Here is a 26,277-nt window from a genome sequence, read left to right as displayed (position 1 = left end):
TTATCTAAAACCTGGAACATGTATTATTTTTTTTTAAGATTGTGGTAACTGATGTTAACTAACATTTGGCTAGAATAGGATCAGAAATCCTCATCATATTATTTAAGAAAAAAACTGAAGACATAAAAATAAGTTACAACATCCTATAACTTCAGTTTTAAAAACATAAACACACAGTGGTTAAGCCTTGGGCCGTGTGACACCCTGAACTTCAGTATGAGGAGTGCGGTCTTCTGCAGTTGCCAGGGATGAGCCAATGATGTAAAAACACTTGGAACTTTTCAACAAGGTCAGTATGTGAGTATGAGCTTTTACGGGATTCATAACAGCTGGCTTATGGGATTACAGATGGATTTCCCTCTGGCAATTAAGTTAACTATTATAACAATTTTAATGTTGAGTTATAGCTCACTATAGAAGCTGTACTATATATACATCAGTTCCCTACAGAACTAAGGTAACTTCAAACAATGCTATATACAAAATTTATTATATAAAAATTTATAATTTTCTTATCTATGAGTGAAGACCAGTAACTCTTAGAAAAATATTTTATTGGATTCTAGTAAGACAATATGCATCTTCTAAAGATCTGACAGGAAGCGATTCATCTGAAAAAAAGATTTCCCCAGGAAACAGTCTTGACTAAAATGAGCCATTAAAAGTGCTCTGTCAACTCTCTGCCAATCTGGCAAAGATTTGTCTCCTTTGATCTGTTGTCATGTGTTCACAAGCTTCTAAGACATTTGCCAAAATTAAAGTCTGCTGAATGGTTTTTGCCTTGACCCATATTCTTCCATTCATTCCAAACACAATCTCCAATGGATAGAGTTTTCCCAGCTCTTGCACGATCTCACAGTCTGGAGCTAATAACCTGGTAGGAAAGACAGACAAGAAAGTTTAATGAAGCAGTTGGACATGTTGAGGTTCTCCTAAGGAGATTCCTTCTCTGGGTAGTTCTCTGTGGTCATTCAAAGCATTGTACCCAAAACAAGGCACACGATGCCATCTGATGCCCCATTTCTTGTGCCACCCTCCCTCAGCCCTTTTTTATTTGAAGATGAAATCTAGCTAGGTTACTTAAACTAGTCTCAGATTTGGAGATTTGAAAACTGTCCTGCCTTCCCAAGTAGCTGGGACTACAGGAATATGCCACTGTGCCCAGCTCAATGCCCCATTTCTTCCAAGAACCTTCTACTTTTCAGACATACCAGAGTGTACAGTCATGTCACCAATGTTGTATAACATATAAATGTATAAAGTCTCTTTCCCCTGAACACCTTAATTCTAAGACTTGAGGATCATAGCTTATTTTGGGGGGCAGGAAGCAGTAGTGGCACACACCTTTAATCCCAGCACTTAGAAGGCAAAGGCTGACAGATCTCTGAGTTCAAAACCAGCCTGGTCTACAGAGTGAGTTCCAGGACAGCAGGGCTACATAGAAACCCTGTCTCAAAACAACAACAACAACAACAAAAAGAGGGCACACAAACTTGAGGGAGATACAGACTTAGGGGTAGGAGGACAGGCAGAGGAGGAAGGTAGGAAAGGATTGTGGGACAAGTTACAGGAGAGATGGAGAGTGAGAATGAGCAACAAAGCACACTATGAAATTCTCAAAAGAACTAGTAAACTTATTTTTTTTCTTTTTTTTTTTTTTTTTTTTTTTTTGGTTTTTGAGACAGGGTTTCTCTGTATAGCTTTGGAGTCTGTCCTGGAGCTTGCTCTGTAGACCAGGCTGGCCTCGAACTCACAGAAATCCGCCTGTCTCTGCCTCCTGAGTGCTGGGATTAAAGGCATGAGTTACCACTACCCAGCTAAAATATATTTTTTAATTTTCATTAAAGCAATGCAGTTAACAGGTATAACTTCTTTTTTCTTTCTTTTTCCTAATTTATTTAATTTTTTTCTGTATTTATATTGAGCTCTACATTTTTTTTCTGCTCCCCTCCCTGCCTCTCCCCTATCCCCTTCAACCTTCCCCCATGCTCCCAATTTACTGAGGAAATCTTGTCTTTTTATACTTTCTACTTCCCATGTAGATTAGATCTATGTAAGTCTCTCTTAGTGTCCACATTGTCTAAATTCTCTGGGATTGTGGTTTGCAGGTTGGTTTTCTTTGCTTTATGTTTAAAAAACCACCTATGAGTAAGTACATGTGATAATTGTCTTTCTGTGTCTGGGTTACCTCACTCAAAATAATGTTTTCTAGTTCCATCCATTTTCCTGCAAAATTCAAGCTGTTGTTATTTTTTTCTGCTGTATAGCACTCCACTGTGTAAATGTACCACTTTTTTTTTTTTTTATCCATTCTTCAATCAAGGGGCATTTAGGTCGTTTCCAGGTTCTGGCTATGACAAACAAAGCTGCTATGAACGTAGTTGTGCACATGTCCTTGTGGCACGATTGAGCATCCTTTGGATATATACCTAAAAGTGGTATTATTGGGTCTTGAGGAAGGTTGCATAACTTACTTTCTAATTAAGCCCAAAGTCACTTTGAAGAGCAGACCGTCCTGTCCAATCACCCCCATTCCATTGGCCCGTCCACAGCTGTCAATACAGACCATCTCTGGTTCCATGTCTTTATTAGCAACCACACACTGGCCATAGATGAGATCTCCAACCTATAAGGTTAAAAGAAAAGTAAGTTCTCCTCCCTTCATCATATATCCTATAGGTGCTGTGCTGGTTCTGTTCTATGGGCAAGAATGCCAGCAGGCCACAGTTCTCAAGCTAAGGGACCAGTGATATTACTTTCAAGTTGAGTCCTCCCTTCATAACCATGAAATCCTCCAGCAAGAGTCATTTCAAGGTCTAAGAACACCCTTCAAAATTGCACTGTCCAAATTATATGTGGTTTAATTTAAATTTATATTTAACCTTGTATCTAATTAAGACATACAAAATTCAGTTCTTCATTGCATTAGCTACTTTTCAGCTGTTCAACAGCCACATGTAACTAGCAATAACTAGCAGTCAGTGCAGATACAAAAACTAAACTTGGTGTCATTGGAGAATGTTCTATCAGTACTACTTACAAAAGTTACATATTTGACCAGAGGAAGGAAAAACTCTTGACATCCATATTCAAAATAAAATGGGACAGTGGTAATTCACAGATGCTACTTCATGGAAGATTTGCTTTAAACTTACAAAACCCAACTTTAAAATAATGAAGCTAAGAAACAATGAATTTGTTCTCTTCACTCAACATTAAGACACTCACAGTTGAGAGTTAGAGAGCTGGCTCACATGTTACGAGTACTGCTGCTCCTGCAAAGGGTCCAGGTTAGCACTTTCCTAGCAACTCACAACCAGTCATAACTCAAGTTTTAGGGAACCTGATCTTCTTGTCTGACTTCCACAAGCAGCAGTTACAGTGGGCAAATACATACATGGAGCCAAAACACTCTCAATATGTATACATTAAAAAATAACTTTTAAGTACCCACTGTTTCAGGTAACTACAAAACCTAGAGAGAATCATAACACACTTCATGGCTTTCAGGAACACATGGTCTTGCATGGGGCAATGAGAATAAATAAACTCACAAGGTCAAGAATAAATCCAGTGCTATGGTAAAGATACAGGAAAGTGATGATGATAAATGACTTGACAGTCACCTCAAAGGATGGGTGTCTCCCAGGGTGAGGAGACACTGCAATCCAGACAGGACCATCATGAATAAAGACCCCGGAAGGAAACAAAGTTCAGTGGTGCTGAGAAGCTTGAGCACTGTTACAGGAAGTGCACTAGTGTGAGGGCAGACCCCTGGAGCACAGTGCCAGTAAATGCTGTAGGGCTTGAACAATCCTGCTTTTCCTGTTAAGAGCGGGAANCAGATTGGCCTCGAACTCACAGAGATTCACCTACCTTTGCCTCCAAAGTGCTGGGATTAAGGTGTATGCCACCACCACCTGGCTTCTTTCCATTTTTCTAAATTAATATGGGTCAATATTTGTCTCCCAGTTATGTTAAATAAAAATTCCAGATAGGGGGGGGCTGGAGAGATGGCTCAGAGGTTAAGAGCATTGCCTGCTCTACCAAAGGTCCTGAGTTCAATTCCCAGCAACCACATGGTGGCTCACAACCATCTGTAATGGGGTCTGGTGCCCTCTTCTGGCCTGCAGGCATAGACACAGACAGAATATTGCATAATAAATAAATAAATAAATAAATAAATAAATAAATAAATAAAATCATATATAAAAAATAAATTTCTTTTTAAAAAAGGGAGTATGTCACCATGAGGATGTCAACAGATGGAAGCAGAGGTATTAAAGAGATCGCTGCCCGGTTCTGTCAAAAGAGAACAAGTGCTTGAACGTGGGGAGACAAAGGAATCAGCAGGCCAAAGATCTGGAACAAATCAGATCCAGTGGCTCAAGACCCGTGAGAGTTGGACGAAAAGTGGCATAGGTACCATCAAGTTCTGGCTCACATGCATCCTCAGGAAGAATATGTCTGCCCAGCAAACTCAACCTGAAATCCTGCAGTAACGAGATTATGCCTCTGTCAGCTCCAAGGATTTAGAGCCAAGATGAGCAATGGGGGACAGTGCCAGCGTCCCTTAGACTAGGGCCATTTTCCTTGTGAGGTGGGTAAGAACATGGCAGGTAAAAAAAAAGAAAAAAAATTAGGCCCGGTGGTGGTGGCACACGCCTTTAATCCCAGCACTTGGGAGGCAGAGGCAGGCGGATCTCTGTGAGTTCGAGATTAACCTGGTCTACAAGAGCTAGTTCCAGGACAGGCTCCAAAACCACAGAGAAACCCTGTCTCGAAAAACCAAAAAAAAAAAAAAAAAAAAAAAAAACATGGCAGGTAGCAGGCATAACCCTTCAACCTGGGAAAGAAGAAGCAAGCACACTGCCCTGGCTCTGGAGCTGGAAAGCATCTCAGAGAACTGGAAAGACCCGTTATGCTCTGGAGACAATTTAGGTCGCCCTCTGACAGTTATGGGGAATGGCTATTTTTTCTCACTGGTGAAACCAAAGGCTCCCACCATTACCTGAACATTTGGTCTGTTTCTTTTAGTTGCTCCTTCAAATGCCAAGTACGACAGAGAGGCTGGCTCACTCCCTCCAACATCAACTTTGAATATATCTCCAGATTTAGCGATCACTATGCCAATCACATGGTCTCCTTTCACCGGTACATACTACAAAACAGAACGAAAGAACAACCATAAACGGCACGAATACTACTATAAAATACCTCCAGCAAGTTTTATCAAGATTACTCAGGTGGGTCTCAACCAATGCTCAAACTCTTCAGTAGCTGGAAGTTCAAAATCGGCCCGCACCAGTCCAACTTTGTAGCCTCTAATCCGGGGTTTACCTGGGTCGGGTTTCACACTTCAGCATCTTTATACATCCGGTGGCACATCCATTAGACACATCTTATGTGAAAGCTCTTACTTATTCTACGAGAAATTTAACTCCCTGCTTATTGCAACTGGGACTCCAAACGGCAAGCCTGCTGCTTCCTACTCTTGAGCCTTTTTCTCCTTTCGCCCTTCTCAGGATGTGTTTCTCCTGTGGTTCCTCTAAAGAAGACGCACAGAGGGACCTAGAGGCGAGCGCGGCTCTAGGCTCGTCTTAACCTCTCCTCCCACTCGCAGGGAGTCTTTCCGGAACTAGGACTCCGTTTTCGCAGCCGCACTGCCTCTCCGAGTCTGCTCACCCGCTTCTGTTGAGAGTCCACCCAGTAAACGCCACCGCTGCCTCCTCCGGGCTCCTTGTGACGCAGGCGTCCACACTTGGTGACCAGCAGGCGGTCCCCGCAGCGTCGCAAACCCGGGCCACAAATGACGCGCAGCCGCGGGCGCGCCCCCGCATTGAGACGTAACTGCTGCTCCCCGGCGCCGCCGAGGCCGTCTACGTCGTGGTGCTCCGGCAGCACCAGCTCCTCCCCAGGGAGGACCACCTGATTCAGCACTTTGTGTGCTGCCCGCGCCTGGCAGCGGGCCACGGAATCCGCCGTAACCGACAGTACTTCGGCCATTGCGGGAGTCGTCGCAGCTTCCGGTAGTCTACTTCCGCTTCCGCATAAACTAGCCCACCCACCAGGGTTATCCCTTTCCGGTGTTTGTGGGCTTTTCGAATTAGACCTAAACCCAGCCAACTAGTCCCTACAGCTCGTAAGTACTTCTCCCGTCCCCATACAGCCGTGGCTGTACTAGCAGCTCACCCATCCTGTGGTCCATCGAGGGTGGGTGAAAGAAACCCGCCGCTGGCCAGGCGGTAGTGGTGCATGCATCCTAACACTGAGAGGCAGAGGCAAGCGGATATCTGTGAGTTCGAGGCCAGCCTGGGCTACAAGACCTGGTTCCTGGACAGGCTCCAAAGTTATGAAGAAATCCTGTCTTGAAAAATAAAACAAAACAAACACATAGAAAAGAAAAAGAAGCCCGTTGCTGGAGTCGTTTGGAGCTCTCACATCCTGTGTCTGGTCTTTGGCTTAGTATCAACGGGTGCTGGAACTGAGGGCCTCCAGGAATAGAACATGAGCTAGGTTTGGAGGCTTTACCTTTCTATTCTGCCTACAGAAAGGTGGTTGGAGTTTTAAGTAGGAAAAAATTTTTTCAAAATATAACTTGTTTGGTTGTTGCCACCAATTTAACTTGCGTAAAAAAGAAGAAAAAAAGAAAGAACAACAGTAGGGGCTGGAGAGATGGCTCAGTGGTTAAGAACACTGGCTGCTCTTCAGAGAACCCAAGTTCAATTCCCAGCACCCACATGGAAGCTCACAACTGTCTGTAATTCCAACTCCAGGAGCCTGACAACCTCACACAGACACATGTACAGGCAAAATACCAGTGCATATAAAATAAAAATATTTAAAAAAAGAAAGAACAGTTGTCAGCTATAGTTCAAATCATTTGTAGCTCACAGTATCTAATAGATGTTATGTGTATTAATGTAATTAATAATGAAATAGTAATGTATAAATTAAGGTAAATAGGTTTTATGTGTATTAATCCCTAGACACTCCCCCCCAACACATATCACACTGAAGGAACAAGGCAAACTCCATTTTGAGAAAGAATTCCATTTTAGACAGGACCTAACAAGGGGGGTGAATGCAGCCCAGCAAAGTCATAACATTCCCAAGAACTGTGCCAGCCCTGGTCAGAGTGACCCACCATGGTGTCCAGACAACATCTGCTTGCTTCAAATGCACTTGTGGGTATCTGATTAACCACTCTTTTGAAATTCTTATCTGCTGGCAGTCACTGTGTTGGTGTGTCAGATTATAGTCTGACTTAGCCAATTTCTAATCGATAAACCCCAGTGTGTCTGGATGGGATACCAGCTCTGTGGTGGTCTTGTGGGGGGGGGGGGCTCCATGTGATGTAGGTTCAACAATACCTTTTCACCTACTTGAGTTATCTCGACATGGCTTAGGAAAACCAGTAACTAAGAACAATTTTTGCCCCTACTTCTTTTGGAGCACACTAATTGAAGGAGAGGCTGGGGTGGGAGGCTTCCTCTGGGACTGCATTAGGCACAAACTGCTATGCTCAGATGGTGGGAACTCCCAAAAGACCAACACAGAGACCAAATCCCTATGTAAAAGCAAAGAGCTTTTATTCAAGCTCAAGCCTGGACCTTTCATCTGTCCAACACAGCAGTTAAAAACAAAGAGTGCCCAGCCCAGTTGGGGTAATATTTTTTTCTTTTTTTAAAAAATATTTATTTATTTATTACATATACAATATCCTGTCTGTGTGTATGCCTGCAGGCCAGAAGAGGGCACCAGATCTCATTACAGATGGTTGTGAGCCACCATGTGGTTGCTGGGAATTGAACTCAGGACCTTTGGAAGAGCAGGCAATGCTCTTAACCCACTGAGCCATCTCTTCAGCCCCGGTAATTTTTTTTTCATAGTAGAGGTTGGGGTGAGGGAATTTTCAGGGTTGGCTGACATTTGTCTGGTGTAGGAGGTTCTTTTGTTCATGTATTGCTTTTATTGGTTAATGAATAAAGAAACTGCTTTGGGCCTGATAGGGCAGAACTTAGGTAGGCGGAGAAGACAGAATTGAATGCTGGGAAGAAGGGCAGAGTGAGAGAAGCCGTGGATCCTCTGCCTGAGATGGACGCCAGTTAGAATCTCCGGTAAGCCACTGCCCCGTGGAGATACACAGATTAATGGAAATGGGTTAAACTAATATGTAAGAGTTAGCCAGTAAGAAGTTAGAGCTAATGGACCAAGCATTGTTTTAATTAATACAGTTTCTGTGTGGTTATTTTGGGTGTAAGCTAGCTGGGCAGTGGGGACAAACAAGCATCCCACTCCCACCAACATTTGTCTAGGGGTCTTGGCAAAGGGGAATAGGTGAGCCCTGGGCTCAGGGACTTCTGGTGGTTTTACCTAATAGTTGGAATGTCAGGTACTTTACTTTAGATGCTGGCCCTCCCTGGGTAGTGTCAGCTTATGGCTTTTTCTGGAACCCAGTGATGCCTACCAGTAAACCGAGAAATTCAGGCCTACTTTTTAGCTGTCTCTATCAAGTCTGCCATAGCAGCTGTGTGACCTGGGCCCCACACAGATCACACTCAAACATCTATTTCACAGAGAGATCCTTTGTTAATGGTGAAGAAAAGCTAAAGTGGCTGCTTTCTGACCCAGGCAGAAAAATAGGAGCAAACGACCTTGCAGATGTAGTTGTTAAGGAGCGGGAAAAGGGAGATCTGTCTGTGTTAGAATGGGCTAGGATGCGGTGGTATATTTTGGTTAGGCATGTGAACCAAAGGGAGCTTTTGATCTCTAAACTTTAATATTTCGATAGCTGTACCTTGGTAGACAGCCTCAGAAGGAGGAAGTGGCCAAATAAGGGAATAGACCTTGGGGGCTAGTTTTAGGGATGTGATCTAACCATTTTTTTTTTAAAGCAAGGTAGAAGGAATGGAAGGGGGGGAGACAAAGCCTGCCAGCTATGCTTGTCAGGAGTTGGCCAGAGTTCCTTCACTAATAGCCAGAGGAGCAACTGTTAAATTCCAAACCCACAATGCAGGAGCTTATGGCTTTGGGGTTATGCATTTCTCTCAGTTGATATATTTAGTGAGTATTTGATTCCATTCTACAGCCTTGTGATAAGCATTGGAGCCCTGGTTATTGGGTTCCTCCACGAGGTATTAAGCCAAATCAAACTGAATTAATAAATACAGACTTAATAAACAGAGGAGAGCGAAGCAACTCCTGGGTGACTCTCAAGAAGGCGGGAGAGAGAACATGAGAGCAGATCTTTGCACTGACTCTTAGCCTGTAGGTAGTCTTGTGCATTCCCAGGGGAGGAGCTGCTTTGGCAGCACTGGGTCTGTAATGGGAGGAAGGGGCTGGCGGAGCTTCCCAACACCTTGACACCTGATGTCAGTTCATTTCTTTGCTGCCAACTTGAATCTTTAGATTGGCGGGGGGGGGGGGGTGGGGGGGGGGGGGGGGGGGGGGGGGGGGGGGTCAACAGAGAGAGCATCATACTTCCTCCAAATTTGGCAAGATACTGACAATCCATTTAATCCTTGGGTATAGTAGGGCCAATTGAAGTCAACTTGTGCCACAGTCCAATAGTTACGTAGTCCTATTGAGACTCCCTGGTAGATAGACAGGGAGGTAAGTCATGGCCAGATAACAAGCAGTGAATTGTCAAAAGGGCCGACTTCTTCAGCCTCCTAACTTGATACCAGCCTGGCAGCTTAAAACATAGGCTATGGGGGCTTTTGTGTAGAGGGCATGAGGGTCATGTGCTCACAGAGAGCACTGGAGAAATCAGAATTGTCAAACACACACACCTATTTTTTCTTCAACGGAAGAAGCTGACACCTGTTCCCTGGTAAGGCAGAAGTGGCTGTGGTTTAATAACTGGTGATTTTACTGTTCTGTGGAGCTAGCTCTCACTCGAATTCCCCTCAGCCTGAGCACTGTTTCTCAGTCAGCAGAACCCACTCTTGTGGAAGAGGGCACAGGTGCTTTGCCAAAGCCATATACTTTGCAGGGGAGTTTCAGTGTGGTCATACCTTCAGGGTTGTCGTGATCACTGTCAGCAGTAAACCTTTTTCAAAAGTTTTACTGTTTAAATATGCAAATAAAATATAAAATAAACTGCGCAGGGTCAGATTCCAGAAGTTTGAACGGATGCCAGCTAAGGCAGGCTGAACTGAATTTCCTTCACGCGGATCTTTCTCTGCTGGCAGCAGAGCTCGTGGGGACCCCCACACTTCTGTCTTCCACCAGCAGCTCCCTGATTCAACAAGCTCAAGGCCTGCTTAGGACGTGCCATACAACAGTTCTGGGCCAATCAACCATCCAAGCTTTCTTCAAACTGACCAACCCTAAATCAGGGGAGGAAGACGAGACCTTTGAAACCTCCAGTCCTCCGGAAGAGACTGGATTTTTAGACTCTCGGAGTGCAACCCCTTCCGCGCGCTCTAGTTTGTAGCGCGGTCTTTCTTTGTGTGTCTGTTCGCATGTGTTCCTTATCCTGTGTACACCTTGCTGTACCGTAATCGCCGATTCTGTCTTCCGTATTTGCGATGTTTCTGCTACCAACTGTTAAGTTTCCAGATTTCGCCTGCTTTCTAATTCTTTAACTGGCAGAGAAAATGAACCCGATCAAGACCTCTAGACTGTACTCAGTTGCTTAGTCTCTCTTACGGGAGTGGACAGTCTTACGGGGGTGGCAGTGGGAAATTGTGCTTCTTTCATCCTCTACAATCTAGTTCTCCAAAAGGCTTGGACCCCATAGGTATTCTGAAACCTAAGTAACCAAGCTCAAAATGGCTCAATGCTATGCGTTTTAGGGTATCCAATGACTTCAGGCTTCTTAAAGGCACAGAGGGAGGGAGAGTGAATAAGGTTCCCATGACTTACCCTCAGCACCTACCCCAGGTAGATTGAAGTCTCCCAAAGAAATAAGAATACAAAATCTAGCGCAGGAGCCATACGGGGTGAACTTTTATGGGGGTGGGGGAAAGTAGCACCCGTCATACCCTGGACGGATTGAAAAAACCGTGGGAGGGTAAGTCATTGGAGACCCAAAGCTCAAGGCCGGAAAGGGCGGGCCCTTGCAAGCCCCGCCCACCGGACATGCCCTGAAGGCCTCGAGCCAGGAAACCCACGACAAGTGTGCACCGCCATGTCTGTGCTTCGACTCCTCGGGGTCCTGCGGCAGCCGGTGAGTGTTAGCGCTCCCACGTGCCTGGGGAGCCCGGACTGAAGCCACCTGACTCAAAACAGCGGAGCGAGGGACGGCCTGAAGTCGGGTGGGGTGACAGTCCCTTTAAATGGTGGCGTAAATGGCTGTGGCCATCAGGGGAATAACGAGGACACTAGAAGATAGTGCAGGCCACGAGGGCGTCTCGTTCTCCATCTGGCGCGTGTGACTTTCCTGATTGCCTGAGTGGACTTGGCTGATTCTGTATTGAGAATTTCTAGTGGAGGCCATATTGGTGTTCGAGTACCACAGGCCTTCATTTCTGCTCAGCCTGCCGAATATTCCCATCCAGAAAAGTTGGACTTCAAACCAAGTTTTCCAGACTTAGAAGTCTCTCTCTCTCTCTCTCTCTCTCTCTCTCTCTCTCTCTCTCTCTTTAAAAATTTTTGGTTTGTTTTTTTTTACATTGATTTGTATGGGGTGGAGGATGCACACTCGTGGATGTCGGAGGACCCCTTGCGGTGGCCATTTCTCTCCTACCACATTAGTTCCGTGGGTAGAACTCAGGTTATCGATCAGGTGCGGTGGCCAGAGCTGGAATGGTGGAACTTCTGATTTCTTTTCCTTGCTTACTTGTAATATCTGAAGTCAAAGGAATTACAGCACCCCCCCCCACATCCCCTAGGGGCCTCACCCGTATCTATTATAGTACCACAGAAAAGAATTTCAGGACAAGTCAGAGTGACATAAAGTAAGTTTATTAAATTAAGCAGAAAAAAAGGACTTGGAAAGCGTCAAGTGAGACTGTGAATGAGAATAGTATAATCGATTTGGGGTTGAAGCCACTTAATATTTATCTTAAGTTTAGACGTTAGAAAAAGTATGTGCTGGCATATTCCTTTTTCTGCCTTCACAGAAGATACTTTTAAAGATATAGACTACAGATTGTGGCTGGAGAAGTATTAGGGATAAACATTAATCAAAACTACACTTACTTAGACATAGGCCACAAGAGATTGGACTTGAACCATTGTTCATTAGCAATCTTTTAATTGCTTTTAAAATTTTTAATGTGTATGTTTATGTCTGTACACGTATGTGGATGCAAGTGCCCGTGGAGACCAGAACGGGGCATCTGGATCCCTTGGAGCTTGAGTTACAGCAGGTTGTAAACTAACCAGAGTGGGTGCTGGGAATCAGACTCAGGTCCTTGCAAGGACTGCAAGCACTTTTTACTACAAAGCCATCCCTTCAGCCCATCAGCCGCTGTTAACAATTTCACCTGTGATAACTCTCAAACAGTAGAGTTCTTTTTATAGGTGGTCAGGTCAGTTATGCTCACGATTCTTTGGTGTCATCTAGAGAAAGGACATAACCAAGGGGATAAGAGGGTCGCCTCTCTGACACCCCTTTATTTCCTAACTCTCTATCCTGCCTGAATGAGATCAGGCTTTCCCTTCCCCACCCCCACATTTTTCTCTCCTCTCAGATACTATTGAATGGGAAAAAATTTGAAAACAAAGGACATGACTGCTCTTAGCTATGATGGAGGACATTTATTACAGATATATGGGAGAACATAGAGGGAGGGACATCTGGGAGACTCCAGAGTGGACAGGACCTGACTGAGCAGGGCCATGTAGGCAGAGGGGAAGTGGGAGGGGAACCAGGTGCAGTTGCCAGAAGGCCAAAGGTCCAAAGAGACTGATGACTGAAATTTCTGGGTTATATAGGGAAGAACTTCTGGAGAAAGGCAGCCAAGCTCCTGGGCTGGACAGTTCAGGGTAGAGGGCAGGGTATGCCATCATACTCTGAAACAGATAGGACTGAGGGAGGCTGGGAGAACCTGGCAGCCAGGTCCAGCTTTGATATGTTAAAAAGGTCCTTCAGCTGTTTGTCCTGGGTTTGAGACATAATAATTGTGTGAATATTTGTTCTGAGCAGGTTATTTGTCTTTGAAGAATATATTGACTCCATGGGAAAATGCTTAGCAAACACTATGTTGTCAGAACAACCCGATAAAGGGATCCTCTGTGTCTCCTTTCGTAGTACAGAGAGGAAGGAGGTGGGGCAAGATATGTGTCCTACAAGAGGTAACTTTTTAAATGGACCTTTAATATTTTAAGTTTACTGGTTTCTAAAAATTAAAAATGAAGTCCACAACAACAGCCTAAAAAGCTCATGGAAGCTATTATTAATATCTTTATTTCAAGTACAGGATTTAATCTATAATTGCCCACAATTATCACATCACAAAAGAGATTAGTTGCTGTGTAGGTGGAGTTTTTCTGTGTCCCAGCAGTTGCTTCCAAATAAGCACACAGAAGCTTATTATTATAAATGCTTGGCCTCTAGCTCAGGCTTATTACTAACTAGCTCTTACAACTTAAATTAACCCATTTCTATTAATCTATGCGATACTCCAAGGCTCTTGGCTTTTACTTCTCTTGCGTGTCCTGCTTCCTTTCCATCCTTCTGGCTGGTGACTCCTCTGCCCTACTTCTCAGCATTCTCTCTGCCCTGAAAATTCTGCCTAGCTATTTGCCAATAAGCTTTTTATTAACAACGAGAGCAATACAACTTCACAATGTACAGGATTATTATTCTACATAGATTTTTAATCACAAAAATTATAACTTCTCAAATATAAGGCTTACAGAAACATTAAATGTGTTTGCAATTCCATAAAATATCATATGGCTTCTCTATTTTCATCCCCCAAATCTGAACTTGTGTTATCAGCTATTAATAGATTCTCATTTGGAGTGGACAAATTGGGTCCTCATGTACTACAATACAGAACTAATATCAAATACTCCAATTACATGATTTTTCTGGTTTTCAACAGATTTACCGTTTGCATTTGTTTCTTCCTTTGACCAGACTGGCTTCAAACTCAGAGATCCACTTGCCTCTGCCTCATGTGTGCTGGAATTCAAGGCATGGGCCACCACCACAGACCTGCCATTTTCATTTCTAAAACAAGGATGTATCTTTCTAGTTTATATTCTCATTTTATAACATAAGCATGTGTGACACATGCCACCCATTTTTGTCCTTTTGTTAGGAAAAAGCTGAGCTTCAAAGAGAATAGCAAGAATTACCAAGACTCTAAAATCACACATGACTGTGGTGGTTTGAATGCGAATGACCCACAGGCTCATATATCTGCATGGGCTTTCTGTATACTAAGCTTATTGTCATAATAGCAAAGGAAAATATTTTAAATGTCTAGATCTATTTTATCAGAGCACTTGGTGCTGGTGAATTTGGAACAGAGGCAGCACAGTGATAAATAATAGTGTAAGGTCTCACAGGATTATCAGTAACAGCAATGAAAGCTAGGCCCATATGACTTCCTTGATGAAAAATACCAAACACGAAGAATTAATACACAACTCAGTGGATACATGTATACCGTTTGACAGATTCCAAGGAAGTCTGCTCTTCGTGTTCTGTTTAACATTAGAATAGAAATTCCACCAAGGGCAATTCTGTAACAAAAGGTAATAAAAATTATCAATAGAAGCAAAGATACATATATTATGTAGGTGACATGGTCTAGCATATAGAAGATCCTAAGTATTCCATAAAATAAAGCATAACAAGCTCAATGAGGGGGCAAGATGCTAGAACAATATAAGGAAACCAGTCGCATCTTTGTACACTTGAAGTAAACATCCCAGCATAGCAATTTCAAAGTAAGCCTGGGCTATATGAGGCCTTGTCTAGAAAAAAAGGAAAAAGTGAGCCATAAGTGAGTTTGGAAATGACTTCAGGGAAAGCAGCATCCAAGGGAACGAAATGTGGAAGAGCAAATTAAACAGAACAAGCTGCCAGCTGAGCTGCTCCAGTCAAGATGCAGAGCCCAAGGGGCACATTCCGGCTGCCATGGAGCCACCAACTGCCGGGGTTTCCCTTCCTTGAGGATGATGGACTGCATCCTCTCAAACACTGAGCTAAAGTGAACTTTTTACCCCTTAAACCTGTAAATGCTAGTGTAAACTCGAGAGCCTGTTTTCTAAATGGCTGAAAGGCATTGAGATCTAACGGTTTGATCTAGCACACGTAAAAGGCAGTGGCAGACTTAGGAGTTCAAAGCTGAAGAACCTATAAAACATCAAAATCCCCACTGCAGTTTCACTGCAGAAACTGAGAAATTACTTTTCAAATTCATGGGAAAATTGAAAGAACCCAGAGTAGCAATTCAACCATGAAGAACACCAGTGAGAGTGGAGGAGTTGTGCTTTGGATTTGCACCAACAGGACCTTGCTAATGAAGACCAGGGAGCTTGGCAGAGTGACTAGACATGGATTATTGGAGCATGTTGGGGGAGGCTGTTCATTTGTTCCCGGAAGCTCAGACCTGACATAATCACTCAGAAACTATATTATTTGCAATACTATTTCTCCAATATCTTGAGCATATTTCTAGCTAGCTCTTTCATCTTAAATTAACCCATTTCTATTAATCTGTGTATTGCCACGTGGCTGTGGCTTACCGTCAAGGTTCTGGCATGTCTGTCTCCTGCAGGTGACTTCATGGCTTCTCTCTGACTCTGCCTACTTTCTCCCAGCATTCAGTTTAGTTTCCCTGCCTAGCTCTATTCTGCACTATCACAGTTATTATTCATTAACTAATAAAAGCAACACATATCCAGAAGGACTTCCCACACCATAAGGCAGTCTGAAGCATTTGGAGCCGATTCCTGCCACCCACTTCAGGTAGGGATGCTTTTGTGCCCACTGAGGATCGGTAGGAAAGTAGCTGAGACCTTGCCACAGCCCTGCCTGGGCAGGCAGCAGAATCAGGTCGGCTAGGAGTTCACAGGCAGGAGAGCATGACGGTTTCCCACCATCATACACAGAGATATTTCCAGGCCATGCAGTGCGCTACATGGCAGATTTAGCTTTTACTCAGATAAAAAGGGTTTATGTGCTGCACACTCCTTCTCAGAGTTAAAGTGGTGAGCATAGCTCCTACCTGGTGGTCCCAGAGCTAGCAGTAATGGTACATCGCCATAATGAAAGGCAGAGAGAGACAGAGCCGCTGCATGAGCAGACCAATTTGCAGGAAAGAAATGTAGCGGGCGGCGGTGGTGGCTCAGCCTTTAATCCCAGTATTCGGTAGGCAGAAGCAGGTTCTAGACCAGCCTGGTCTACAGAGTGAGTCCCAGGACAGCCAGGGCTACAGAGAGAAACCCTGTTTCAAAAAGAGAGAGAGAGAATCTGAGAAAGCCAGTATCATGTATAATCATAACATTCAGAAAATTGAAGCGTGAGGATCGTGAGTTTGAAATCAGCCTGGGCTACATAGACCATGTTTCAAAAAAAGAAAGAAAAGAAGCCCTTATGCCTTATGTTTAGGATTGACTTTGTTTGTTTGAAAGAAGTTCTTGCTGTGTAGCCTTGTATTGCCTGGAACTTACTATGTCGATTAGGTGGCTTCAAATTCTGAAATCCCAGCCTGGTCTACAGAGCTAGTTCCAGGACAGGCTCCAAAGCCACAGAGAAACCCTGTCTTGAAAAACCAAAAAAATAAATAAATAAATAAATAAATAAATAAATAAATAAATAAATAAGCAAACTCTGAAATCCTCCTGCCTCTGTCTCCTAGGTGCTAGGTAGGATTAATGGTGTGTACAACCACACCTGGCCTGAGGTCCAGCTGATTTTTAACAAAGATGCCAAAACAATTCAGTAGAGAAAAAAATACTTTCCAGCAGATGTTAGGACACCTAAAACATGCAAATGAATGAAGTTGAACCCTTGTTTCAAAAGACATACAAAAACTCAGTAGATCAAAGACCTTAGTGTCGGAACTAAATTAAAACTCTTAATAGACATGATAACAATCTTTTTTTTTTTTTTTTTTGCTTTTTCGAGACGACATGATAACAATCTGAGAGTAGATAATCTGACAGTAGATTCCCAGATAGGAAATCATCACAACCACAGCCACTCAAACGGGAAAAAGTCGGCTTTGTCACAGGTGACACAGAAAACATGTGAAATAGGAGACATGATATAAAAATGTCATGATGAAACCCATTATTTTACATACATAATGTACATTAATAAAAATGTTAAATCAGCCAGGCAGTGTTGGTGCACGCCTTTAATCCCAGCACTGTGGAGGCAGAGGCAGGCAGATCTCTGAGTTCAAGGCCAGCCTGTTGTACAGAGCAAGTTTCAGGACAGCCAGGGCCACACAAGGAGAAATTCTGTCTTGGAAAAAAAAAGAAAAGAAAGAAAGGAACAGAAAACAAAACCAAAACAATAATTTTAAATCATCTGATAAAGGAAACTACTTTTTAAAGTTTACATTTCAATAAAAAGACAATTCTTCCAATTTGAAAGTGGGCAAGAAGACTTGAGAGAAGAAAATGAGCTCTACAAATAGTTGTCCTCCACATGTGTACGATGGCATGCCCACCTCCTAGCCCTGATAAATAAACTAATGTAGGGGCTGCATAGATGGCTCAGCAGGTAAGAATATGTACTGCTTTTGCAGAGGACCAGGGTTTAGATCCTAGCACCTATGTCTAGTGACAGTTGTGAGCATACTCTTCTGACCTCCATGGGCATGCACACACACGTGTTCACACACACACATACACATAAATAAAAAATCTTTTTGAAAAATGTAAGTGTACATGTGATCCAAATAAACATTTTTTTTCAAAGCAGATATATGGATGGCCAATAAGCACACGAATAAATGCTTACTATTATGTCATCTAGTCTTAAGGGCACACCTTCACTGTCCTTTTTTCCCACTAGGCTATATCTCATAAAGGTTCTACCATCTTCCAGTCATACCAGAGAGTAGCCACCATGCAAATCCTTTAGCACTGCCTTTTGAGGACATTCCAGATCCAAACTGTAGCCGCAATATCAAGCTCACCCAGGGATTTCCAATGAAATCACACCTCCTAATCCTTTGTTTTGTTTTGAGACAGAGTTTCTCTGTGTAGCTCTGGCTGTCCAGGAACTCTCTTTGTAGACTAGGCTTTATTTGTTAAAACACCAACAAAAGATCACCAATAAAAGATTTTTATTTTATGTGTCTAGATGTTTTGTCTGCATGTATGTTTGTGCGCTGCATGTGTATAATGTCCATGGAGGCCAAAAGAGGGTGTCAGATCTCCTGGGACTGGAGTTACAGATGATTGTAAACCTCCATACAGGTGGCAGAAATCAAACCTGGGTTAAGAGCAGCCGGTGCTCTTTAAGCAATGAGTCCTCTCTCCAGTCCCTGCTGAATAAGTTTTTAAGAGACAGGATCATATAGCAGGAAGAATATAGACTCTAGAATCTGACAGTTCTGGATTTGAATACAGATGCAGTTATCTCTGTGTGATCATTGTACCCTTTCTGATCATTAATCTTCATATTGGTAAGATGAAAGATTTTAAGAATGCTAGAAAATGCATGTGAAATCCTGATGCTTGGTTGGTAGCGAGTACTGTTGTGAGAGGTATCCTGGCAACCACTTAATACACTTCCATTTCCTTCCTGCTTTGGATAGTCCCTCACATGAACTTTTCTTTTCTGGTTTTCTCTTATCTCCCACCCAGTACCTTGTAAAATGCTAACCCAGGACCTTGTAGACACTAAATAGAAGCTTTATCCCCTGTCCAAGCCCTGAACTGGGCTTGCAAGTATCAATTCCATGAAACCATATTCCCTCCCTCCATCAGACATTACTGATTAATTGAGCATTGTTGCATGTTGGGCCCAGAATCCTTGTTACAGTCCTCAAGGCAGTTACTTCTAACCAGTGGGAAGTGACACAGGAGCTGGAACTGTGTGTTCTCTCTCCTCTAGGACCAGATACAGAGTGGCTGGCTGGGAAGGAAATTCCTTCAGTAGCTCATCTGAACTTGTCTTTGTCTTTGTTTTCTTTTAGTCTCTTCTTTACCTTTTGACAAGTAAAGTTGGGAAAAAGTTGCCTGTGATGACCCTGAATTCTTACTTTTTCGAAGATGAGAAAGAAGAAAATTCCAAACCCATTGGTCGTTACCCTATTCCCTATAAGAAGGACCTGCCCTTTGACATTGTAGAGCTCATGGAGGAGATGGAAAGAAAGGTGAGATACACCTTGCTGGAGGGGCTAGTGCCTGATGTGGGAGTGTCATATATCAATCTGTTGATTTCATTGGTTAATTAAATAAAGAAACTGCTTGCCCTGATAGGTTAAAACATAGGTGGGAGGAGTAAACAGGAGGAAGATGGGAGGAGTAAACAGAATAGAATGCTGGGAGGAAGAGGAAGTGAGCTCAGACCCAACAGCTCTGCTCTCTGGAGCAGAGACGCCAGGCTCTGCTCTCCCAGGCAACTCCGACCCAGGATGGACGTAGGCTAGAATCTTCCTGGTAAGCGCACCTTGGGGTGCTTACACACATTATTAGAAATGGGCTAAATTAATATGTGAGAATTAGCCTAGAAGAGGCTAGATAGAAATGGGCCAAGCAGTCTTTAAATGAATACAGTTTGTGTGTTGTTATTTTGGGCATAAGCTAGCAGGCGGCTGGGGTGCTGGGAACGCAGCCCCGCCGCACTTATTTCAACAAGTGCCAGTGGGGAGCCCTGTACAGGCCTCTGTGATTGCCAGTACCACTTGCCACAGTCTGCCTAAGCTCACCACTGTGGGTGGACCCTTCCTGGGTCCAGGTACCTTAGACCATATGTTCTTCCTCTTGGCTTCTGCGTCTTTACTCTGTCCCTTAGTGCTCTGCTCACTGTGACTGAGCTGCACTCTGTAGTTCTGTATAGCACTATAGTATAGTGCAGATATATAACCAATATATCTCAGTGAGGATATATGCTAACTGCTTAAGGGATAGGTATCTTGCTTTTTCCTCTAAAATCAAGCAGAAAAGTGAAACAACAATCTGATTCTATTACAGAAAGTTAGTCATTATTAATATGTTGATGTTTTTTACTTCCCTATTTTCTTTGTGAAAATATCCATGTAAATTTCTTTAATGAAATTGTTGCCTTGAATATGTTCTAGGTCAAAAACATTCTTTTTTGTTGTTTGTTTTAGAGACAATGTTTCTTAGTGTGAAACAATCCTGGCTGTCCTGGAACCCACTCTGTAGACCAGACTGGCCTTGAACTCACAGAGATCTGCCTGCCTCTGTTTCCTGGTGCTGGGATTAAAGGCATGCACCACTATTGCCCAGCACATCATTGTTTTCAGTGGTGCCTTTTATGAGGCCAGTTGAATAAAGATGCTGTATTCATCTCAGCAATCTACCATTACTGGACTTGTATGTGTATATGTTTATCCATATAGCTCTTTGTACATTCATGAATTGCTCTTTGATTGAGTTTAGTTTTTATTCCGCTTTAAATAATTTGTTTTTCCATTTGTAGAGTAACATTGTAAAATCCACAGTATCAAATCAACTGCATTGCTTAAACTAATTCCTTAACAATTTTGTAGAAGCATATTTTAATAAAGCTGAATCAAAATAATGTATCTCTATATATCCATGTGATATCTTCTATATAAATCAATAATGACACAATCTGATTTTTTAAGACTTTTGACCATAATAGCTAAGGTAGATTCAGTGCTTTAAGATTCTATGGAAACAAGGAACAGCAGTATATACATGCAGGAGTCTGGCAGCTCTGTAGCTTCTGTGTGGTGAGCTCCGATAGTAGTTTTTAGTAGACCTAAGCTGGAGAACCTAAATGATAGGGTGTATCAATATCTCTATTTCAGGATGTTAATTACCACAATTATTGTGTGCACTTTAGAAGTAACAGTTATACCCTGAAAGACGAAGGGATTCATAGGAGAGGCTGTCCCAAGACTGTATTTAACACAGCCGTACCTCATTACTGTTACTTATTCTGATCCTAGTTTTCATTTTATGTGATTCTGTCTTTTTCCTTTCCTACAGACAGGATTTTTACCAAATGTATTTAAAGTGTTGTCTTACCGGCCTTTGGAATTCAGAGCTTTCTTTGCTTACTACAATGCCATCTATAATAAAGAAACAGGTAAATGAAAAGGCGAACTAACACATTCTTGGATAAAGTCCATATACTTGGGTCCTGCCTTAGTATTTCTAGAGTCCTCGGTTACTACATCAGCAAGCAGCTCAGCTTCTGTTATATCTCTGGATTCTTGTTTTATTAGTAGTTGTAGTGGAGGGGGGGGGGATGAGAGAGAGAGAATGAGAATGGATATGTGTGCCTGATTATATAGTCTTAGCTGGCCCGGGACTCATTATGTAGACTTATTATGTAGCTGGTCTTTTTTTTTTGAGACAGGGTTTCTCTTTGGTTTTGGAGCCTGTCCTGGAACTAGCTCCTGTAGACCAGGCTGGTCTCGAACTCACAGAGATCCATCCGCCTGCCTCTGCCTCCCGAGTGCTGGGATTAAAGGCATGCGCCACCACCGCCTGGCTGTAGTTGGTCTTGAATTCACGGCATTCCTGGTACCTCAGCTTGCCAAGTGCTGCGATTACAATCATACACTACCACATTCAGTGGCAGATTTAGATTTTGAAGCTAATGTCTGAATGCAGCTTTATGACTATAGTTGTAGAATTTAGCCGGGCGGTGGTAGCACACACCTTTAATCCCAACACTCGGGAGGCAAAGGCAGATGGATCTCTGTGAGTTTGAGGCCAGCCTGGTCTACAACAGCCAGTTCCAGGACAGCTTCCTAAGCTACAGAGAAACTCTATCTCGGAAAAAAAAAAACTTAAATTAAGTAATAATAATATTTTTTTCCTTGATTTTTCAAGACAGGTTTTCTCTGTGTTTTTTCCTTTGAAAGTGATTGACAATTGGACAGGGCTCATGTTCACTTCCCCCATCAGCACTGGGACCTTTCCTGGTGCAGACTTGTAAGGCCCTGTGCATGCTGCCATGGTCTCTGTAAGTTCATACGCCTATCAGTTCTGCTCTGTCTAAAAAGGCCCTGTTTCCTTGGTGTCCTCAATCCCGACTAACTCTTATCTTTCTGCCTCCTTTTCCACGTAGCTCCGTGAGCCCTGAGGGAAGGGGTTTGATGACTATATCCACTTAGGACTGAGTATTTCAAAGTCTCTCACTCTCTGCATATTGTCCAGTTGTGGTCTCTATTAGTTCTCATCTAGGCAAGAGGAAGCTTCTGTGATGATGGCTGCCTGAGACGCTGATCTATAGGCACAGCAGACTGTCCGTCAGGACTCATTTTATTGTCCATTCCTTTAGCAGAACAATAGTATGTGCGTTTCTTATCTGGTCTCTGGTCCTTGGCTCCCTGAGCAGTGCCAGGCATGGTTCCATCTCACAGAGTGGACCTTCAATCCTATCATAGCTGTTGGTCACTCCCACAACCTTGGTGCCACTATTGCACCTGAGCATTCTGCAGATCGGTCACCATTGTAGACTGGGCTGTGGTCACCTTTCTCCTCTGGTACTATGAATACTGGATCAAAAGCTTTAGCTAGACAACAGCACAATCTCTCCATGTTCAATGAGATATATAGGTGTTGTCTTCAGCAATAGGCCCTTACTGGCAGTTTCACAAATACTCTTCAGAGAAACAGACAATAGAAGAACAAGGTGACTTTAGGAAGAGTCAAGTGACAAAAGATAACAAGAAATGAGAATGATTATGTAGGTGAGGGTCGATGAGTAGGTGTGCGGGCAGAGTTGTTGATAAACATGCCTAGGCCAGATGGGTTCTTTCTAAGCTGCTGTTTAGGCTCTCTAGACAGGTCTCCTTTCCTTTTCCTCTCCAGGTCGGCTCAGCAAAGCTGACAAGGAACTCATCATCGTAGTGACCAGCCTGGGTGACAAGTGCCTATACAGCGTTGTTGTCCACAGTGCCATGTACAGGGTCTACTCAAAGAACCCAGGACTCTCTGACCAGGTCGGTGCCTACCTCTCCTGTATCAGTGTTAGGGCCTCTCTGTACCTGGAGAGAGGGCAGTGCCCAGTCCTTGTAAGGTGTGGGGCATACACCTCAAGTTCTTCCCACTATGTGAGTTCCCACCACTAGTCCCCTGCTTTGTTCGGTATACATGTCATGGTGGAGGGAGGGAGGAACTGAACCTCCAGACTTTATCCAAAAGTACTGGTTACTTGGCCTATATTCCCTTTTCTCCAAGGGAGTCTTTAACTGTTCCACACTCTCAGTTCAGAGGCTGCCCTCGGCATGGAGCATCCAACTGTAAGCTGAGTCTTACTGCCAAGCTGCTCTTTGCTGCTACGCTGCACTGCCTTCGTTTCCCAGTGCCGAATGGTACATTCACTGATTATTACAACAGGGATCAAGTCAGAGTATTAGCTTTTCTTTTATTTATTTTTTTTTAGCGCTGGCCCTGGGCTTTGGGCCAATCTGCCTATCTTTCTGGAATGGGCTCTGTCCTCTCATCACCAAGATTGATTGTGAAATTGGTCCTGTTTCCCCAGTAAGTGCCTTACTCTGTCCTTGGTTCATCTCAAATCAGGCTTTTGGCCATCACAGGTGATCCTAATTATTCAGAAAATGGCTGAGGATAGAGACAGCCAATGAGGATTTGCCACAAAGCTTCCCTGGTTCTAATTTCTACAGTGAAATCCCTTGGTTTTGGAGCTGGGGAACTAAAACATTTTCTCTGAATTATTCTCAAGTGGAGATTCATCAGTCTCTCTGCCCCTATGTCTTCTCTCCTGACCTGGCCTGGGTGTAGATTGTATGACTAGCCTTCAGGTAACTTCCATGTCGGCCCGTTTGTCCTACAGAGTGCCCCCTCCAGTCAGCCGGTCCTTGCTCACCCAGGCTTTGTCAGGTATTGCCTCCTGGTTGCCATGAAGCAAGTTGTCATACTGTGGTTGCTAAGTTGGTCAAGTGTCTTTAGTTTTAGGGGTTTCCAGTATTTTACTCCAGCAGAGAAAATGTGAGTCTGTGGGACCTCATGCACTTGGAACCTGACCCCAGCTCTGCCATGACGTAGCCATATGACCTTAGGGAAGTTACTTTGCTTCTCAGAGCTGCAGTTTCCTCTTAATGAAGTGGGGATAATAAAAATACTACTGCTCGGAGAATGAGACAATAAATTTGAAATGTCAAGCTCATTCTTAACGCTCCCATGGCTAAAATGTGAGGGTCTTCTTGGTCTTGTTTTTGAATTTAGCTTTGTGAGGCAGTCTCTTGTGCTATAGCTCAGGACGGCTCGGAGTTCACAGAGTAACCTCTCAGGGAACCTCCTGCCTCAGCATGAGCCACCATACTTGGATAAGTAGAAACTATTAATATCACAAATATTGTGTCTTGATTGGGCATCACTGGGGACAGCAGGGTAGCCTGTGAGCTCTACTGCTCTCATCTGGAATGCAAGCTCTTCAAGTGTGAGGTTTCTGGTTTTGACTCTGAGTTTTTAAGCTACAAATCTTTAGAGGAAAAGAGAGGATTTGTAGGATTTTTTTTTCAAGAGACACTGTCTTGTGTGTGTGTGTGTTGTTTTTTTTTTTAATTTTTTTTGCCTAGACTTTTACTAAACTGAATTAATATTCCTCTTATCTCAGCTTTGAGTAGAAGGGATTGCCACTGTGTTCAGTGGGGGGCAGCTTTTTTTCTTTTTTAAAGTTATGGGTGTGTGTGTAAGCCTGCATAAGTTTCTGTGCACTATATGCATGTAGGTATCTTTGGAGGCTAGCAGAGGGTGTTGGATCCCCTGGAACTGGGGTTACTGCAGGTGTGAACCAGCATGTGGGTGCTGGACACTGAACCTGGGTCCTGAGAAAGAGCACTAAATGCTCTTAACTATTGAGCCATTTTTCCAGCCTGGAAATAAAGAGGGTTTTGAAGCTAGAACAAACAAAAAGACTTTTAAGAGTATTTATTTGGGGTGTGTGTATGTGTGTGTGCACTTTGCTTGCATGTATGTGTACCATATGTGTATGCCTGGTGCTCTCAGAGGTCAGAAGAGGGTGTCAGGTTTCCTGAAACTGGAGATACAGATGATTGTGAACTGAATCTAGCTCCTCTGCAAGAGCAAGTACTCCTAACCATGGAGGTGTCTTTCTAGTCCCGCAAAAACACTTCTTGGTAGACATGGTTTTGAACTTGATTTCCAAGTTTATATTCCATTAGGCTTGACCAAGATATTTCTTGTCCTGCCCTAACTTTGCTCCCTTTATTCCAGAATAACCTTGAGGGATTTTCCCCATTGATTCCACTGGATCTTGGATTTTATTAGCTGTGTTGTATGGACTAAGATTCTGATTGTGCGTTTCATTGCAGGTCTGTATAAACTGGAGAAAGTCTGACCTCTCTGCTCGAGAAAAAGCAATGATAGAGTTTGCACTTGCCGTTTCCCAAGCTGACGACATAACAGATGACCATTTCAAAAAGCTGGAAATGCATGGCTTCAGTAGAGAAGATGCCTGGGACATAGCTACCATCACAGCTTTCTACGCTATGGCCAACCGCCTTGTTCACTTTATCGACATCATTCCTAACAAGGGGTACTATTCACTGGGCAGAGACAAGGATGATAAACAGACAGAGAACGAACTTACTGTTCCGAAAGGATAAAAGCCTGACAGGAAAGGCCAGTATTTATCATTTCAGTTAGGTTGCATTAGAAGACACCCATTGGATAGCAATTAAAAATAAATACAAAACATCTAGTTATTGGTTAGAGAAAAAAATTGTTCCCCACCTGCCTGATGAAGTCCTTGAGTGTCCAGGGGCATGTGACACTTGAGACTTGGGGACACAGTTCAGAAAGCCTTTGTTGATTATTTGCTTCCATTGTGATCCAAAAGGACTGTACAGCAAAGGAATTCCCATGATGCTTTAAATATGAGTAGACATCTAATTGAATTTTGGCTAAAGTTGAAAATCTTTTAGCTTTCCAAATGGTATTACCTAGAAATTGGTCAATATAGACTGATCTGACGTCTGCTCCTTATTAACATGGCTGTGCGATTAGACTCTAACATGGGGCCCACAGGAACAGGTGCAGCTAAATTTAGTTCTATTTTCAGTGCCTTCTCAGTTTTTTTTTACTGATGTTACAGAATCTTTTTAACTATTAAATTTATTTTTTAAAACTATCTTTTCTCATTTTACATACCTATCCCAGTTCCCACTCCCGCCCCTCTTGATGTTATAGAAT

The 26,277-nt window shown here is 43.2% G+C and overlaps 2 protein-coding genes across 4 annotated transcripts; one reads left to right on the top strand and one right to left on the bottom strand.

Moving 5' to 3' along the window:
- Positions 1–537: 537 nt before the first annotated feature.
- Exosc3 (exosome component 3) lies at positions 538–6,009 on the bottom strand. The gene is made up of 4 exons (XM_050155879.1): positions 5,686–6,009; positions 5,012–5,161; positions 2,475–2,626; positions 538–874 (listed from the first exon to the last, which is right to left on the bottom strand). The coding sequence occupies exons 1-4, from the start codon at positions 6,004–6,006 to the stop codon at positions 673–675; spliced, it is 825 nt and encodes a 274-aa protein (XP_050011836.1). The 5' UTR covers positions 6,007–6,009; the 3' UTR covers positions 538–672.
- Positions 6,002–26,215, top strand: LOC126509780 (uncharacterized). 3 transcript variants are annotated; one of them, XM_050155882.1, is made up of 6 exons: positions 7,916–8,120; positions 19,068–19,247; positions 21,076–21,175; positions 22,912–23,042; positions 23,486–23,583; positions 25,398–25,510. In XM_050155882.1, the coding sequence occupies exons 2-6, from the start codon at positions 19,116–19,118 to the stop codon at positions 25,405–25,407; spliced, it is 471 nt and encodes a 156-aa protein (XP_050011839.1). In that variant the 5' UTR covers positions 7,916–8,120; positions 19,068–19,115; the 3' UTR covers positions 25,408–25,510. The 3 variants fall into 3 exon arrangements, with proteins under 3 accessions (XP_050011838.1, XP_050011839.1, XP_050011837.1); XM_050155881.1 differs by lacking the exons at positions 7,916–8,120; positions 23,486–23,583 and adding an exon at positions 6,002–6,142 and having other exon boundaries at positions 25,398–26,215; XM_050155880.1 differs by lacking the exon at positions 23,486–23,583 and having other exon boundaries at positions 25,398–26,215.
- Positions 26,216–26,277: the final 62 nt, after the last annotated feature.

Source organism: Alexandromys fortis, unplaced genomic scaffold (assembly GCF_014885135.2).
Source record: "Alexandromys fortis isolate MF-2015 unplaced genomic scaffold, M_Fortis_MF-2015_v1.1 scaffold_92, whole genome shotgun sequence".
In the NCBI taxonomy this organism is placed as follows: domain Eukaryota; kingdom Metazoa; phylum Chordata; class Mammalia; order Rodentia; family Cricetidae; genus Alexandromys; species Alexandromys fortis.
This window is presented reverse-complemented; position numbering and strand designations above follow the sequence as displayed.

Coding starts and splice junctions, on each gene's coding strand:
- LOC126509780 (XM_050155881.1), top strand. CDS start 19,116: ATGACCCTGAATTCTTACTTTTTCGAAGATGAGAAAGAAGAAAATTCC. Junction 19,248..21,075: donor TGGAGGAGATGGAAAGAAAG/GTGAGATACACC, acceptor CCTTTCCTACAG/ACAGGATTTTTACCAAATGT. Junction 21,176..22,911: donor CATCTATAATAAAGAAACAG/GTAAATGAAAAG, acceptor TTTCCTCTCCAG/GTCGGCTCAGCAAAGCTGAC.
- Exosc3 (XM_050155879.1), bottom strand. CDS start 6,006: ATGGCCGAAGTACTGTCGGTTACGGCGGATTCCGTGGCCCGCTGCCAG. Junction 5,162..5,685: donor TGGACTCTCAACAGAAGCGG/GTGAGCAGACTC, acceptor TCTGTTTTGTAG/TATGTACCGGTGAAAGGAGA. Junction 2,627..5,011: donor GAAACAGACCAAATGTTCAG/GTAATGGTGGGA, acceptor TTAACCTTATAG/GTTGGAGATCTCATCTATGG.